Source organism: Cygnus olor, chromosome 14 (assembly GCF_009769625.2).
Source record: "Cygnus olor isolate bCygOlo1 chromosome 14, bCygOlo1.pri.v2, whole genome shotgun sequence".
Classification (NCBI taxonomy): Eukaryota; Metazoa; Chordata; class Aves; order Anseriformes; family Anatidae; genus Cygnus; species Cygnus olor.
Window position 1 is genome coordinate 14922492 of NC_049182.1, and position 19324 is coordinate 14941815.

The window sequence follows — 19324 nt, forward strand, 5'->3', positions numbered from 1 at the left end:
TACTTATTAACAACAATAATAATTTCGGGCATTCTGGAAGGTGGTTAATGATTAGTATGCATCAATATTCCTAGGAAATTTCTGAGAGCGGCAAAAGACGTATTTTATGTTGCCAAGATATACATGTGATATCCAAGTATGGTGCCTGTCAGAACAATATTCTAGGATAAAATGAATTTAATATCAAGTCACAAAAGCTAGGAATGTGAGATAATAAGACAAGTTGCTGCATTAACCTTAGCCAATTTGAATGTTCATCTCTGTTTTTGCCACTCAGAGACAGTAAAGGTAAACCAGACATGAACTGAACAAAGAGTGAAAGAGACAAAACACCTTAGAATTGTGTAAGAAACAGGAGCTAACACCTTAGAAACAATCCATAAGAGACATGCAAGACATAAGTACAATTGCAAACTGTGCTGCCACTATAAGAACCTTTCGTCCCTACCAGGAAATTATTGCTGCACACAGCTCAACTCCTGCTAGAAACAGGTTTCCCCAACCCACTTTCATTCTCTAATCTCCCATGGGTTTAAGGATACATTGGCCAGGAGAGTTTTTCACATCCTCTCCAGGTGCTGAGGTGGTGTTCATCTTCTCTGCATTGGGAAACTGACTCATCAGCTGTGCCTGGAAGTCCTCTCTCCTCTCATATTCTTTCCCACGATAGATGAATACTTTGTTCTGCAAGGAATAAAAGGAATAAATACCAGATTCCTTGGGCTGTATGATGCTGAAGCAGAAGTTGCAGGTGCATCAATACAAAGATACCATAGAGGTAAGTAAAGTAATGAAATTCCTTTTCTTCTTGTCTCTCAAGTAAAGGAGTCTCTTGCTTTCAAATACATTCAAGTACATTCTAGGTTTCAAGTTTCACAATTTTTGAATAGTAATATTTAAGTTTGCTCTGCTTGCTCCTTCTGCTTGGTGTTATGGAATGCCCTCACTTACAGTAAAGTCTATCCTCAAATGTGCTCATTTGTGGTTCAGTTTGCTTCATTTAACAAAATACTTATATAAAACCAGAGCAAAAGGTGCAGGCTTCCTTTGGTGTAACGTTAGCACATTTTCACTATTTTTTTTCAAATGCTTTCAAGGCATCTTTGGCCTTTAAGACTGGGAAAAAGGGGTCTTTCATTGCTTTTCAGGTATGAGAAAAGCTACCATATTCATTGTATTCATTCATTAGTATGTAAGAAAGATTTTTTTTTTTTTCTAGAAGAAAACATCGAATATTCAGGTTACTTTTACTTGCATTCAAGCAAAAATAAATCCAGGTCAAATATCCCCAGCGACTCATTTGCAATAGTATAGTATACCTATAATTTTAGAAGTAAATGAAAATAGGTTAAAAATAAAAAATGTATTCAGGTTTACCCTTAGAAACGTAGGGAATCCTTGGCCATAATATCCAACAGCAAAATAGTCTGGTTTAGGCCTCAGAATTTTCATGATGTTTTCATAGAACTTCGCTTGTTGAATCTAAAGGCAAAACCAACCACAACAGTTACATCTGATGGTTTTTTCTTTTTATTTTTTACCCTCTACAATAGTATTATAGCTATCAGCTGATATGCAAGAGCAATCAATTATCAGTTGTTAAGCTACAGCAATAAACAGTTAATGTGCATAGGACACTGCTGTGCTACATTAAATATAATACCTAGCTAAATGAATATGGCTTCAATTTCAATTATTTAACTTCTGAAACAAGTGTACCCTTAATTTACTGGTGTGGAAAGAAAAAACACAGTTACTGAAGCCACACTTTGCATATTTTGTAAGTGTAACAGATAACATCAGTGAAATAATGCATTTGGAAAAACTCCATGTCTCAAATGTTTTCTGAGGTAAGCATCAACATAAGCTTTTGCTCCATCATTGTGCTATGGTATTAATGATGTAAATATGAACAATGTCTTTCATAAAAAATGAAACGTCATTTCATTTTACTGGTTTTATTTCCAGTGCTATACTGATGAGATGCGCAACACTGCAACTTAAATGGAAGTGGCAAAAATATTATCACAAATGAAAAGGTAAAGACATAAACAATATTTAGTGGAAGAAAAAAAAGCTTTCATTACACACGACACTGTTCAAGAACATCATGTTTTGATTCCCATGGTTTTCTTGCAGAAAGATTCAGGGACGTCTACTGAATGAATCCTAAGCATATGGTAAAGATGGTGGAAGCGTGGAATCTTGAGGGTGAAAAAAAAAGAAGGTATGTGGGCTTGGGTTGTCTTTTTGGATTATTTCACTTAAATGTTCAACTACTTCTTCCATTAAATCTGCTTAAAAAAATAAATACCAAAACCTTTCTTCCTTTTAGCCTTTGGACCTAGTTGTAATTCCTTGTGATGTATTACTTCTCTTGTACCTGACTTGGACAGATTTCTTTCCTAAAATTTAAACAAAAAATCCAGGGAAAAATACAGCCAGGTGCTTTTTCTAACATAAAGTAGCACAAAGGCCTCAAAAGCCTGTCCCATCACTTTTATGTATCATCTTTTTGTTGCACAAAAAGAGAACATGCTCTTCTCCTTTATAGGAGTTTCAAAATACTACAATAAGTACAAAAATGTCCATGCAACTTCAGTAAATAGCCCTTTATGAATCTCTACCACTGGAATTTCACAATACAGCAATGTAATACCTTGAAAAATCAATTAAAAATCAGTGGTAGACTACAAGCTCATAAGCAGCTCTATCTTTCTGATAGCTCTAAACTACTAATTTTTGTGACTAAAATAATTTGAAGATCTGTATATAATCTTACCAGGTTTTGGCTTAGAAGCTCATAGTCAAAAACTTCCTTTTCATACTGCTCTGCAAGTTCTTTGCATAAAGATATGGCTTCTTCCCACATCTGCAACGTAACCACATATTCAAAAAGTAAATCCAGTAATAACAAACAAGTCTTTAACACATCACTGTTTAGCTACAGTTCTATTGATTATTGTCTTTATATTGCAAGTCATTTTGTTAACTGCATATTTAGAATGGAACACCCAAGGCAATCATAAACTTTAGGAAAGCAGATTAATGTAGAGAATGAAAGTATTTTATGGTTCATTACAGGAAAGAATAAGTAAGCCTACTTTTTTATCTTACAGTGAGGTTACCAAAAGTCACCTAAACTTTCAGATACAACAAACAACAATCATAAATCACTATGGTACATAATACATAGAATATACTCCAAGCACAGGAGCAGTTTATGAGGGGACCGATACACACCTCTCTTTAAAACAAAGATTTCATTTTACAAGAAATTCTGAAACATGCATACTCATAGGTAGCCTGGCATATGACAGCTCCCCTAGGCAGCTAAAAAATTACAAGGCTTACACTTAAATTACCACTTGCTTGGAGCAACAGCTTGTTTCTTTCCACACTACTTAATAGCTACCTCTGAAAATTACTGTAAGGAATTACAGAACTACATGGGAAGACCAGGACAGTTGCTCTCATCTGTTAAAGGTACTTCTGGAATGCAGCACAAAAATGGTCCCAAAGCAAACAGAAACTCCCTCTTCTTGAGGATGTTTCTCAAATTCTGCAAATCTTCTATTTGGAATAAAGGAGACAAAACAGTTTTTCTGAGCCTAATTCTCTACTGATGTAAGGTTGCTGGTGGTCATATGCACTATGACCATTTTTACGTAGGGCTATGTACCCCTAGGCGAGATAGTTCTGAGCCTGAGAGGTGCATTCAGGTGCTTGCAAACCTACTCCGCTGTATCTGAGGAGAACAGGAATGCTAGGTAGAATACAAATCACAAGGAATTGGTTATTCTGACACTGTGGATGGGGACCACTACAACACAGCTATTTCAGATGCCAGGGAAAAAAAAAAAAAAAAAAAAAGAAATTGTGTTAAATGGTACTAAATTTTCTGCACGTTGCTGAAGCACTGAAAAACCTCTACCTGCTGAGTTAAAGGAGGGACTTTTGTGGGGGTGTTACAGTTCTATTTTGCAAGAAGCAGTAATGAATTGCCTACCCAATTCATACCCTTGATTACAGCTGAACAAGACATACTGGCTGAAAGTCCTTACAGGTTCATAAGATTGGACTGTGCAGTGCTGCAGAATTTTTCCATGCTTTCTAATCCTTTGCTTTACGTGGTGGGGGTGGGGGACAGGTCCCTGTTCTACCAGTGATTTTATTAACAGATTTCAGAGAAACTGAACTAAACTCAGGTGTTGAACATCAAACAGCTACATTTTAAGTTTGGGATGCAATAGACAGACTTCTCTGGAAAAAAAAAAAAAAAAAAAAACTGTCTTTTTTTGAGGGGGAGATAATGACTGAATAGTTTAGAAATGCAACCCGTGTAGTCCATATTCTTTCCCTATTAATGGAAAGTACATTCAACATTTATTATTACTGCCTGACAGCGGCACTGTCAGGAACACTGACCTCTGTCTTTGTAAACATGGTTATTGAAAGAACATGTTCATATTGAACAGATGTACCATGTGAATAAGCCTTCAGGACACGATTTTTACTTGACCCACATTTCAAAAAGGATTTCATATGCAATAATGAAACAAACATTTTCTTCAGAGAATATTCATTAAATGTTACAACACAAAATAATACATCAAGAAGAAATTTGTGGTGTGAAAGAACTCTACAGCTCTACCTTTCCTTTGTCAAAGTATTCTATGATCTTCTCATACAAATTCTCCTTCAAGTGTCGATAGGTCTGTGAACACTGGAACTCTGTTGACATGACTTGGGGTGCACACTGTTCATCTGACCACTGAAGATAAGAACACATTAAAAACAAACAAACAAACAAAAACAAATGAAAACAAACAAAAACCACACAGATTTTGGAATTCAACATCTTTCCCCTCAAACCTTCACCAAATCTGGGATACTACAAGTGTTTTTTTTTCCCCAGTCTTTTATTTTTTATTTTATTTTTTTTTAACCCTTCCACAAAGATACTGGGAAAGGCACTGGGAACATTTTCAGCACCTCTTCAAAAATGCTAATAAACAAGACTATACATAACATTTTTTAAACCATGTTCCTCTCCACTCCCCATCCCAATGAGCTGAATAAAAAACTAAGGGAGCAAGTTGGTTCATTTTATTTAAGTAATGTCATCTTGACTGAATTTTTTTTTTTTGAGTTTTGTATAAAATATATACACATCATCTTTCTCTACACCAATACATTATATATACACCTTATATTTTTGCATGATCAGAAAAGTCAAAAAGAAGTTTAATCAAAACAGTACTGTGGAATGCAAAATTTAGATAGTTCTGCACAAAAAGAAATTCCACAAGAAATCTTAAATTTTTGTTCAAAAAACTTTAAATTTTGAATTTTCCCTTGAAATGGAAATGCTTCTTACTGATCATCTCTACTGAAAACATCAGTTACAATGAGAATAAATATTAGCTGTAGAGAAAATAATTAGCAGCTATGAAAGAAAGGAGGCATAATTTGTCACTGTGGTACATACTATTTAAAATTGAAAGTCAGGTGTCCCCCTGTGATAACTTGAAAAAGTGTTTAATTTTTATAATTGCTATATTTGGGACAGCAAGAAAGTAGTAAAATGAAAGACACAAGGAAGCTAAATAGCTTCAGAACTTGCACGCACTCTTTTCACTTTGAAAAAATATTTTTGCCATATTTAGTTTTACCAACATATGACATCAAATCAGTTATTGAAAGTAAAATTTCAACAATTAACATTATTATTTTTTTTTAACCTATGACAGTATTTGCAAGTAGAAACTTGAACACTCCTGAGGAAAGTAACTAATATGCAGTGTATTAGAAATTAAGACACTTTTTTATTTGTGAATTTGAAAAATGCAAAAGCTTAGTTATATATTGAGTTGAGGAAAATCTAACCTTCAAGAGCCATGTATGGAGTAGAAGGGTATAGGCAGCTTCTGTGTAATTCTCACAGTCTAAATGAAGATCTCGTAATTTATACAAATATCTGTTAGAGGAGAGAAAAAGAGTTAGTCTAGATCCTAACCTGACTTGAATTCTAAGTATCGAAAATATTCTAGATAAACTCTAGATAATGTAAACCTGAAAGATGTCATGCAGTCACTACCCAAAGGGTCCTCAGGAGCGCTCTGAGAGAGGCTAATGTCTGCACGTTTTTTCAGACTTTTATTTGTCCTCCTTGTATACTGAAACGTTGTGCAAAAAAAGGAGGGGGAAAGAGCTAACCTCCCTGTGTGAACTGTTGCTAACTCCACTTCTAGGAGGAAGAAGTGCTTCAACTTGAGGTCTAAGTCAGACCTCTGTGCCCATTATTTCTGGACTGTTATTGTTAGTTTTGGACTCCTCTCTACAAAAGGGCTGCTGAATTGCTCAAGTGTGTGTATAAAAGTGCAAGAGACTGGTGAAGGGACTAGAAAACAAGACTTAAGAGGAGCAGCTTGAGGGAACTGGGGTTGTTTAGTCTGGACAAAAGGAGGCTGAGGGAACACCTCATTGCTCTCTACAACCACCTGAAAGGAAGGTGTTGGTCTCTTTTCTGAGATGACAAGTGATAGAACATGAGGCAATGTTGCCTCAAGCTGTGACAGGGAAGGTTTAGACTGGGTATCAGGAAGAATTTCTTCACAGAAACGGTGATCAGTCATTGGGAAAGGCCACCCAGGGGAGTGGTGGAGACCCCATCCCTGGGGGTATTTAAGTGATGCCTGGATGTGGCACTAAGGGACATAGTTTAGTGATGGGAATTGGTATGTCAGGTTCATGGTTGGGTTTGATGATCTTCAAGGTCTTTTCCAACCTAGATGATTCTATGATTCAATAATAAAAAGAGCTGCCTTTCACTGTAGGAGTTTTTGATTGCATATAAATACATTGCATGTAAATAGATGCAAGAGTAAAAGTTAAAAAATGATAAAGGAGAAAAAAGGAAAATACAGGTCGAGAAAGATAAAGCAGGTCCCTGTACAACTTGGCAAGGTGTTAGGGGCAGAATATCCGTTTTATCTTGCCAGTGTTCTTCTTGATCTCTACAGCAGCATTGCTGCTATCATCCCAACCAATGCCTACCATAGGACTTAAGTCACACCTCTTCCACCAGCCGGAGAGAGAGAAAAAAAAAAAAAACACCTTCCATACTCTTTCACACAACAGAGGTTTTGACACAGAAACTGTCATACCTTGTTGAAGCAATACAAGGTGTTACTATTCCCAGTTGTCGATGCTACTTAAAATGTGCCCCCCTCAGCAATGTCCCATAGGCAGCATTGTTTTGTTCCCATCCACTCCAATTCATAGCTCCACACTTAGCTGTGGAGCACCTTTAGTGCTCATCTCAGCTAGGATTCTGGTCTTTGCACTACAGTAGCTAAGGTGGAGGAGATTCTGCAGATTTTGTATAATGAACAGAGAGGCAGGAAACTGAGCACTTCAACAGCAAGATTTGCTGTACCTCATGCGCAAAGCCCTTGGGGACAGTAAGAGGCTATGTCATGCAAAAAATAATTTGCCAGTATAGCTATAGCTCTTAGAAAAAAATGTTTTACCAGTAATTCTGCATTACATGTGGTGTTGCATATTTAAAGAGACTTGGCAGACTGCAGAATTCTAGAGAACTTGTTTTTTCATGCCATTCTAAATGTATGATACACCCTCCATCAAACCTCAGGTCTAACTACATTTTCTTTATTTAAAGCAATAGACAATGAATGTTGAGTGATTTGGATCAGCTAGAAGTTCATGCTTGGGGAAAAAATGCTGCCAATGAATACATTTAATGAACACCAAATTGCTGAGTGCTAGACAAAAAATAGATTAAAAATATAAATGAGACCAGGGCTACAACAGAGTCATTGTGGATAGTAAACTACCATTAAGTAACAGAAGTTCAAGTACAGTGATAAAAGAATAATAATAATATATAATAATAAGATAATATATAAGAGAACATTATTGCCATCTTCAAAGCAGACCAAACAGAGCAGCCACCATACCTGATATACATCCCTTCACGGTTAATGTCCTTGTAGAAGTTCTAGAGACACAAACATTTAAAAGTTATTTCCTAATCTCTTTTATTAAAACACAAGATACAAATATTTTGCTGAGGTTTTGCTTTTCTTGCTAATAGTAGAGTGCAAGACACACATTACATACAAAGTATCTTAAGCTTAAACCTGGCACTACTGCTGCTTCAATTAATACTTTAATTAGTTATTAGTACTTGTTTTTATTACAAATTAATAATATATGTATACTTCTTCCAGTTCATTAATCATCAGTGAATGTTTTTCTGTTGGAGAAGAAGATAATATCGTTATCCAAAAGCATTAACGTAACAAACTACATGCTCTGGCTACACTTGGTGGCCATGATAGAAGCTGGTATTTATTGATGTTTATGCAAGCAACATTATTGTGCAATGTCTCTAAAGGGGCTCATTACAGGTGTAAGTCCGTTTTTATCAGCATAACACTTTAACATGTATTTGAGGTGCTTGGCTGTGCAAAATGTATCACAAGGATCGCCTCCTTAATAATTGCAGAAATTTATACCACCTTGCACAGTGATTACTAAGGAACTGTGAGTATGTGCATGTAAATATGCATCATGTTCTCTTTTCCACCTTTAAAGCTGATAAATGTTCATTTTCTGCTTAGAGTAAACTTCCTGGTGGAGGAATATCTGTATGTGACGTTCTCACTATGAAATAGTAACAGAACAAAAGATGGGGTGGCCTACAACTAGATAAGAGACATAAATATCTTCAGCACCTTACTGCAGGTGTATCTTGCATGCTTCTTCCTCAGATTTAAAAAACAGAACTGCTGAGCTGCTAAAGCAGTAAGCAGGTTAGTTCCTTGTGCAAAACTCTACTTTGCAAATACCCACTGTTACACTAAGCCTATCAACAGGTAAAGGTGTGTAAGTAGTGAACTTCATTATTTATTCACAGAATAGAAGTGGATAAAACATGCAAAATTGAAGAACTGAATGGATGTTGCATGTTTATGCATATATCCATGCAAATGGATAAAAAAAGTTTGAATCATTGTTTGAGCACTGTAGACCAGTCCCTTCTCCAGGAAGATTTGCTTTCATCTTTGGTGACTGGATTATGAAATTCTCATACAAGAATTATAAGAGAGAACATACCAGCAAGTTTACAGTGCAGCTCATGCGATTATCCTTGCTTTCATCATTCATCACAGTTCGGTAATCCAGCAGCTTCTCCAGGAGACCTTTAACTAGGTTGACAAAGCTTTCAACCAAGTTAAAAATGCCAGGATACTGACTTGCACACTCTGTAAGACTGCAAACACAAACAAAATGATTTTAGAGTACTGTCAAATCAGCAATCCATCAGCTGAAACTATGTTTGGACCTGAAGGCAAACATAGTATTAGAGCTACAGCAACTACAGACTGCATTGTAAATTCCCTTTGTGGGCTGATAATTTAGGCATCCAGAGACATACAAGATGATATATATGTATTCATTTTTCCTGTCCAACAATCACTGCAAATTCAAGGCAATACCCACAATTCCAGAATCAAGTAACATTGCACCTGTGGTATAACTTGAATTCAGTTCTCTCCAGTGCCATGCTATGGAAATAAACATTAGACTTCACTTTCCTTGGTTACCATGCACAATAAAATACAATCATTTTTTCCTTCTCTTGGTATGGTTATGTGTCAGTAGAAAGTTCGAATCAACAAATTTTAAGTCTAAAAAGACATTCACTAACAAGACTTCATCAAAGCAAATTGCCTTTTAGAAATAAGCAAAAGCAAACAATCTTTCTGTGGGTTCAGAAATGCAGTTAGTCACCTTTCGATAAAAAATACGGAAAAGTCAGTTTTATACATTATCAGCAGATTCCTACTTACATTAACAAAATATTAGCATATGCTGTTCCTATAAAGTACTGGACTGATTTAAGAGTATATATAATTAAAAGTGTAGCTATTGACCTATATGTGTGTGTGTATATGTTTTATGTATGTGTATATGTATTTATATATGCGCAAAAGTAATTACTTGTATATCAGGCAAATACAATTAATAACATCAAAATCACCATGCAGCTTGTAGAAAAATGGTACGAACAAGACAGCAATTGCAAAACCCACCCTGAAACTATTCTGTGTGCTGTTTCAAGGGTATACTATCCATAATTCCTGGCCTCTTAGTTTTTTCTCAATTTGTATGCAAATTCACTTAATAATTTATGATTAATTTTTAAAGAAATACTCTGTTAGTTTTTAACTTTCATTATAAAGTTTTTAGTTTTAATTAATCACAAAAATAAGTTTCTACTCCTCAGAATCACATTAACTTTCTTCAGAAACTACATATTCATAATACCTTTGACTGCAAAGAAACCCTCCAAGCTTGGGCCTAGACTGGGGTCTCAGCAAAGTACCCGGTCTCAAAGTTCTCACTCAGAATAAAAACACAACTAATGTTTATTCCTTTCCAAAGGAAAGGTCCAAAGGTTGAAAACAGAGTTATTTTCCCAAAACAGAGTGTGTGTACCTGTGCCTGAAAGAACATTTATATTGTACAAGATGTGAAAGACAAAGGCTAACAGCCTGAAGCAATAACTGAAATAATTAAATTACTGAAACGTGGCTTTTGATATTAAACATACAGCAAACTTAACTGTGTTTAACTGGATGTTAAATATTAAAGGATCTGAAGACTTGACAACCAATAAAATAGGCTGGAGCATGTTAAATTATATTTGTGGAAAAGAAAGTAAGAAGGCCTCAGATTTATAGAGAAGACTGGAATACTACACAGAATGAATTATTTTATATATGTACATATCAGAAACGGGATAAAATGCTAACAAGGGCAAGTACAGTCACCTACATTAGTAACTAAAACAAGTCAGGATTCATTATCTGAGCCCGAGGAGAAGAGGTTCAGCACAACTTGCATTCATATAGCTTGATTCTCCTCCATTTCCTGCAATGGGTTAGCCTGGTCTACTCTGCTAATTAACAACGCCTTCTCATCTGTTCCATATTATGCCAGCTCTTCCATGCTGTTGTCTGAGACAGCATTCATTAGCAGAGGACATAATTCTGTCATTATGCATGCTAGAATTTAGAACTATGTACAACAGCAAGGATTGCTGTTTAGATTTCTGCTGACCCTGTTTAATTTAATAGGCATTGGCAAGTTCGCAGCAACCAACTAGTGTGGGTAAGTGCTGGTTGCACAGGTAAGCACCAGAATACAGCTATTGGCTCACCTAAATATCTGCATTTAGGTGACAACCGGAATTGTGCACAGTTACAGGAAATTAGCTGATGAAAATAAGACCAAAGGAAAAAATCTGGAGCACAATTTAACTGGGTCTCTATTCAGTCGGGATAGGCAGATGGGGACAGAGGGCTGAAGAAAGTGTGAAGGAAGGAAAATTAAAATGACTGGAGATAACAGGGTCCTACAGCAGACAGGTCACCAGCCTCTGTTTCAACTATCCCTCTACATACATCATTAGAGAACTTCAAGGATGAAACAAAAAATCTGAAGATAATATGAAGTGGCATCTTTAGAGTTGGAAATCTTTAAGTGTCTTGATGTATTGTAGAGTGTAAAAGAGTACAGTGAAAAAAAATGCCAGAAAAATTGTTAAAAGTTAAGTCAAAGGGAAAGAAAGGTACGCTGGAAAACCAGGAAGATCAAATGTTATGTAGTATATCTGATGAGACTAATCAACTGCATTGCTGCAAGATGAGGTTTATCTAGATAGGTACCAGTTCTCTAGAAAAATAATTGAAAGCAAGAGTAAGCTGAAAAGATTGCAAACAATGTTACACAGCTCAGAAAAAGGATCTAATTGTCAAATGTGTCTTATACATGAGACATGAAGGAATATTTTTCTCTTAGCATTTCTAACATCTCAGTTTGAATACCTTCTCCAGCTTTAAGGTAGTGTAGTATTTCAAAACAGCTGTAAAGATTGTAGGAATATGCAGAAAACATGGCATACGATAAATTGAAATATTGGGGCTGTTAACCCTAAAGAGAAGAGTAAAGGAAACTCAACAGCAACCTTCCATTCTTTTAAAGTCTTCTATGAAGAAAAACAGAATAAATGATTCGTTATGTGGGTAAAACAAGAAATAACTGGCTTAAACTGAGGCAAGGAAGATTTAGTATAGATGTTCGGAAGAAAGCTTACTAGCAGCAAGGAAACGTAAGCACTGCAATAAATGCCCACTGTGTCTACTGAATCCCCAGTATTAGAGATGATGAATTGTACTGACATTTTAGGCAGGCAGCATAGTTAAGCCTTTGCAGCAGTGCAACTGAGAAAACTATCTACTTTCAGGCCTCTTCTAGGTCATACCAAGAGCTAGTCTGAACATCTCCTAAGACTGGCAGCCAAACATTAAACGTTCAAAAAATGAAACAACTGTTTATTGCTCTCAGTTTACATAGTCATTGCATAATAGGAAGTGCAAACGACATTTTTAAAACTTCATCTTTCCCTGCTAACATATAAGTTTCAATGAAGTTTTCTGTAGCTTAAAAAGTGTTAGTACTGTTTTCAAGCCTGCCTCTCTATACTTTACCTGTCTCATCATAGGAGGGAAGCTAAACTAACGAGTATTTAAATGGTGTTTGACTCAAATGATGTTTGATTTAAATGGGGATTCTAATTAGAATATAATTAAATATGATTTACATAGCATTTACACATTAATTGCTCATATAATAAGAGTATTCTTTACATGATTATGTTTTCCTTAAAAACATTTTTTCTGTTGTGGCATACACAGGAATTTCATGCTTCACATGAACTGGAATACAATTTGCAAAGACTGCTACACCCCCACACAAAAATACAATACATACAAAGTAGCAGGCTGTGAGAGAGCATCAAAACCACACAGTCAATGCTACAAAGCCTATGTCTAGTTTCTGATATAGCAAAAGTGCTATAGCTTTTTTAAACTTAATAACTAGTTAGGTCATTGGTGCTTGAAAAAGAGTGTGAGGAGTTATATTTTTCTCACTGCTACAGTCTGTGAGTCACAAAGCCAGGAACAAAGTCTCAGAGGTAGGCACAAAGGTACCACCACTGTCCAGCAAATTGCACATGCCTCTGCCTCTAATGAAGACACAGCTACAATGTGTGAGAATAAAAACGTAGACGGCCAAGACGATGAGGAGGTGCTGTATCAGCTTTTAGAACTTCAAAACATTTTTATTAAATCATATCCCTTCACAATATCTAGACATTGAGAAAGCAAGACAGGCTGTTCAAAATGCTCTTTTCTTATTAGTATGACATAAAAACAAGGAAGGCTACAATCAAAAATGGGGAAAGTAAAAAGTTTGTATTATCTTTGCTTTGAAGTTGGGTAGAGAAAATAAAGTTAAGTATAATTTCTTCATAACGTAGGTGGAACACAAAATACTGAAAAACAATTATGCAAACAGTTTCAATGGGTAAAACTACAATTCAAACCAGGTTTACTGAAACAGTATGCTGTTTCCAGTCCATTGATGAAAAAAACTTCTTATATTTGACTTTATTATAAAGAAATTCGCCAATTTGAGAAAAAGGAACAATAAGATAACACATCCTGAAGACATTCGCTGTCATCCACTACTTACATTGACTCAAACAACTGCATGTAGTGTTCATCTCCACGTCCTCCTTCCACCTCATGGTCCAACTTCAAAATGATTTCATTTTCAAACTAAGAAAAAAAAAATCAAAACTGAGCAAGTATCTGGAGATGAAACATTGCAAAATGGTATCAGAAGAATATATTTGTGTAGCTATATCAGATATCTGGAAACTAATGCTAACTTGCAAAACTGTTGTTACAAGTCTGTATTCAAATTGTCAGTGCTGATGGCTTGGCACCTCTTCAGTGCCATTAACTCCAACAAAATCTCTGGAGAATTTCTAGGTCAGCAATAATCCATTACCTCTTAAACAAACAGAAGTACATGTCAGATTATATTTCAACCCAGCACTTTGCAGGATCACACTTGAATTACCTAGACTTAAAAATGTCATTGTGTCATTGCAATATGAATATAAAATTATGATTTGTTACTTCAAAGCACTTGCAATATGTTACACACAGGAAATTGCCTTATCATTTTGAAAGGGTTAATACAATCGAACATGTTCGGAAGATATTTGTAATTAGTTTTTCAGGCCTTTACCATATTTTATGCAGACTGCATTCAAGTCCAGGTAATGAAAACCATGGAAACTACAATAAATTCATATAGTCTGTGTGTTTGTTTTTTTCCCTCTCCAAGTACGTTACTAAAACACTAGGATGTACATGCTCAAAAATGTTATTAAAAAGTTATTTATGTATCATACTTGCAACAGAGATACAAAAAATGATTTATTTATTTATTTATTACATATAAAATGAAAAATACTACGGTATTATTTATTTATTTATTTAAAGTAATTGATGTCAATTGTCAATGTACTGGGAGATGGTTTCAAGAAAAATATACCCCCATTAATACACTCTGGTGTAGACCCGTGAATTTTGGACCAAATTACTGGGTGTACTGGCCTACTGGTATCCTTCAGACATGATCTAAAACAATTCAGAAAAACATGAAGTGCTCCAAAGAACTGATTTTAAAATAACATGTTAACTGTGGAAAACAGAAGACTAATTAAAAGTGATGTAATATAGAAATACTACGTGGCAGAAGATAATTTAGTTCAATAAGCTTAGCAGAAAAAAATACTAACATGAAAGTGTTGCAGGCTTTAAGTCATTTAAAATAATGATAATAAAAAACACTAAAAGGCAGTCAGTCCATTTGCATAATTTCTCCCAAGCTTCAAATATTGTCCTGTAAAGAAACTGATATATTTTTGCACCTGCAGGCTGGAAACCCAGCACAAATACTAAGTACATCACCAAAGGAAATCCCCTTCAAGGCAGAATCAATTCTATTAACCAAACTCCAACTGGCTCTAACTACAAAAGGGAATACTTTTTAAACTCTCTGGTTACCTAAGTCGGTTTGACCTTATTCTGTGCTTAGCCTTCACTGAATACCTTCATTGTTTCTAAGCCACTTTTCTGACTTTTCTTTGACTCTTCATTCTTTGACATCTTTTTGGCTTGTTATATTAAAGCCTGAGAATTTATAAAAGCATTCCAAGATTCATCACCTTGATTCATAGGCTGTACTTTCAGCACTGCTGAAAGTCTGCGTATACCAAATCACTACACTGCCATTTCATTTGGGTATGCCCTCTGAAAGGAAGTGCAATAGATGAATCTCAAAGTCTTACTGCAGCTAAGTCATTCCTTGTTCTTAGCCAACTAATTGTATGTTCAGGTATATGAGAAATCAACTTGATAAAGATTTGTAAAGAAATTGCACAATTAGAGAATTACAAATTTATAATGTCTTTGAAACACTCCTAAAAACTTTTCTGATGTGGCTTTGATTGTCCTCTTGACACAGTCACCACATCTCATTCCATGTCCCCATATTTTAACTAAAATTTTTGAATATCATATGAATAGATTACTTAGATCTGGCAAATATTCTATTCCTTTTTTGTTTCTAATATTTTTTGTAGGTATTATACATTTTGCATTGTTAAATGCAAAATGTGTTAAGGCAACAGAAAGGAAGACTGCTCATTTATGTTGTCTGTTCTATTGCCCTATGAGTCAACTAGAGATAAAAAAAACAAAGATAGCAAGTGCTCTGAGAGTAAGCAAGCAAGCTCAGATGTGAAATTTCTTCTAAAGATGTAGCACAGGAAAGACAAGAGTGAGGGAAGGATGCAGAAGAGCACAGATTAGAAGACATTTGAGAGAAGCCATGAGCTCATTTGAAGCAGAAAGCACATCTAAAAAAGACATCTCTGGTACTAATGAAATTTTTGCGTTCTAGTAAAATTTAGCCTCAGATATAAGAAGACTTTGGTGTCCTTTCACATAGCATTTTCAAGAAAAATGGGAAAGATCTACCACAAAGTTCTAGACAAGACATTAACCCATCAAGAAGCACAGAAAAACTAACAGACAAACAAAAAATTACAAAATTAGAGCTATATTGAAATCAATCTCTGTTGCTCTATGTAGATAAAGTGATAAAAAAGCATTGTGTCAGAGAATTCACTACTGTGCTGACACAGAAAATTATTCAAGAACAAGATTTTTGGCATATAAATAATTCTGTTTTGTCCCAGTATTTCAGTGTAATTGAGAGCTTTGACAGATGAGGATCCAGATCATCCATTAAGAGAACTGAGACCTTTCATGGTAGAGAGAAATCCTATAGAGTTTTACATGTGATGCTATAAGATGACAACAATGCTAGATATTTTCCCTCACTTAAATATATCATTATCAAAACATTCAATTCTTGCCAAAGTAGCTAAGCCCAAGGCTTAGCAATCATGACGGCCAAGTATTCCCATTTTTTTTTCTCCATGATATTATGTATCCTTCATTTTTGTCCTGAGATTCGGTTGAATGGGACCAGCTAATAGCAAAGATCATTTATTCCAGAAAATAATCCAATCAAGTGATTTTGCCCTTAAAATCCAGGTGTAAGAAAATGTTAAAATAACACCTTAAAAAAAGAAAGACTTATAAGCTACATAATATGTAAAAATCTCTACTGGAACATCCTTAGAATTGCCTCTGAGGGCAACATAAGAAAATGCACTCTATTCACATTTATTTTTAAGCTAATGAAAAAATATTACATGCTCACTACCTATTTACTGTAAAAATTTCTCAGGTTTCCCTTCCTCACAGCAATGAATATAATCCCATACTGAGACAGTAGAACTAGCAGGATTACTCAACCTGTATTCACCAAAATGACAGCAAGAAGCCATGCATCCAGCTTGAAATCTGCTGGGTCATCCTGATTCTGTAAACTGCTGTGGGGACAGAAGACTGGTTGTTGCTTCTCTCAAGGAGCTTTGAAAGAATGTCTTGAGTGGCCTGACTTCTACATTCATCACACAAAAAGCAAAAAATGAAGAGCAGAAAATTAGGCTACACTCCTTTTTCGCTAAGGGGAGTGTGGGGGAAGGAGCAATTTCAACCACTACATATTTATCAGACCAAAGAAAACGAACAAAGTCACAGCTGTAAACATGTGAATCCAAAATTGTGCATACAGTACCTAATGCAGCACCTGATAGTCGTGCTTTAAATAGAAATATTTGAACACTTCACAAGGAGTTGATGTGATACACAAGAACTTGGATACATGCTGTGTAGTACATGCTATACAATGCCACTGACAGACAACTTTGCCAACTCAGCACCACATGTAGCGTATTTTGAGATGACTGAGTACAAAAGTAATGTTCATGAAAATATGAATATCATCATTTAAAATGCACTGTTTTATGAAATAGTTAAAATAGCGTGGAAGTCTGAATGAAGGAAGTAGAGGAAGGGGAGAACTGAGAATATATGTTTCTATTTTTTATCAGTGAGATGCTTACATATAAAAAAGGTCATCGCTGAACGTGAATGTATGCAAACATGCATACTACGCATATGAGAAATGTTAATAGCAGTATAGGACTAACTCCAGTAGAACTGAGCACTGCAATTTCACCATCCAATATTTCAACAAAAGTTGGCAGCAAATATTTAATCTCTGTGGCATACTGAAAAGGAGACAATGTTTCCCAAAATAGTTAATGACTTCAGATCTCAGAGACTTAAGAATTACTTATCATAAGTTTTTCAGAGAAAATTGAAAATTGTTTACTGGAAACAGCAGTATCATATTCTGATTTTCTGATTTAATCTGATTTAAGTAGAAAAGGATTACTACATTAGTACTCTTTCTGCATTTTTTTTTAAATAGGTGTATCAAATAAGAGGGAATCTTATTTATTCTTGAGAGGCCACAAAGAATTCTGGTTTGCTAGGAGAACTAGTATGCTATGATCCAGAACAATTCTTTGTTCTCTCTGTTATTTGGAGGTTTTGCTACTCTAATAGTAGCTCTTTTCTGTAATTAGAATCCAAATTAAAGATTGCCAGAGGAACAGTACATACCATACCAATACCAGAGAATAAAGAGCTATCATTGAAATGATATAGAGATATAGAGATACAGAGATATAGAGAAACAGCACAGAAAGAAAATTACTTCGGCTGGTCCAGGCTGAAAAAGTAGTTTAAAGGGCTCAGAATTCATTTGTATGTATTAGTGCCTATTTGTCTATTAGTATGTGTAACGTAGATACACAGCAGTTTGAGGACAAGGCAGTATTAACAGAAAACATCCAATCCCGTCATTTTGTAGAGCTCAAGTCTGTGGACCTACTGCAGTAATACAGAAACCTGTGAATACAGTGCAAGTCAAGCACTGGTTAAAAATTATCCACCTTTAAATCTTTCCTAGTACTTATTCAGCAGGCAGGGTATTGATGACTACTCTAAGAGGCAATAATTTCACAGATCTGGGACCTGAACAAAAACCTCTTTCTAAGCATCTTTCCTGCAGTTTCTCAACAAGCTGGGGTAAAGGAGGAAAAAAAAAAAAAAAAAAAAAAAAAAAAGCAAAGCAAGCTTGTTTCTTGAACCAAAATAAATAAAAAAGCTGGTAGAAATATAGAAGAAAATTTTAATGAACCTGTGCCATAATTCAGCCCTGGTAGGGATATTTCTCTTTTAACTTAAGTAGTGTGCCTAATTGTAATTGGCATTAACTACATTAACTATGCTTTAAAACCACCTGCTTATCTACCTAGTAGACCAAAGAAATTCCTGCAGCTTTGAACACACTTCAAAGACAACTACACAACATCTCCACTTTTTCTACATGGATGTCTGAAGCACCAAGCCATCTAAACTTGGTTTCTGATAGTGGAATGATCTCACATCCTTCTGAAATCCTTGGATGTAATAAAATATCAAGAAATGAGAATAAGAAATATGGGTATTTAAAGCAATTATAAAGCACACGTCAGAGGAGCTTGTTGAAAACACATTCACTAATTTACTAACATTTCACAGATGTTATCTCAGAAAATTACACGATTTCAACATGGCATGTCACTAAGAATAAACACTTATCCACTAAACCTATCAAAAAATACGTAAGCCCAAGTACACATCATTGGTCAGCATTATTTGCTCTTTTCAACCAAGGTCAGGAAGGAAAGTAATTACAGAATACTTCCCCAGATGGCTTCAGCAACTGGTAGAAACCAAGGAAGATATTAAAGTGAAAATACCAAACACAAACAGAATGATTTATTTGAACAGAAATATAAACACAGATGAATTAATCTTTCCTAAGCCAAGTTAAAATCCTT

General features: G+C 35.3%; 1 protein-coding gene across 1 annotated transcript in view; it reads right to left on the reverse strand.

Moving 5' to 3' along the window:
- The window catches only part of DOCK2 (dedicator of cytokinesis 2), a 187111-nt gene that overhangs the window by 21544 nt on the left and 146243 nt on the right, over positions 1–19324 (reverse strand). Inside the window, exons 34-41 of the mRNA XM_040573039.1 lie at positions 13633–13718; positions 9145–9301; positions 7983–8023; positions 5890–5980; positions 4655–4774; positions 2783–2872; positions 1378–1482; positions 543–684 (exon numbers count right to left, since the gene is read on the reverse strand). Of these exons, the coding sequence (XP_040428973.1) occupies positions 543–684; positions 1378–1482; positions 2783–2872; positions 4655–4774; positions 5890–5980; positions 7983–8023; positions 9145–9301; positions 13633–13718 (832 nt within the window). The remainder of the gene's footprint in view (positions 1–542; positions 685–1377; positions 1483–2782; positions 2873–4654; positions 4775–5889; positions 5981–7982; positions 8024–9144; positions 9302–13632; positions 13719–19324) is intronic.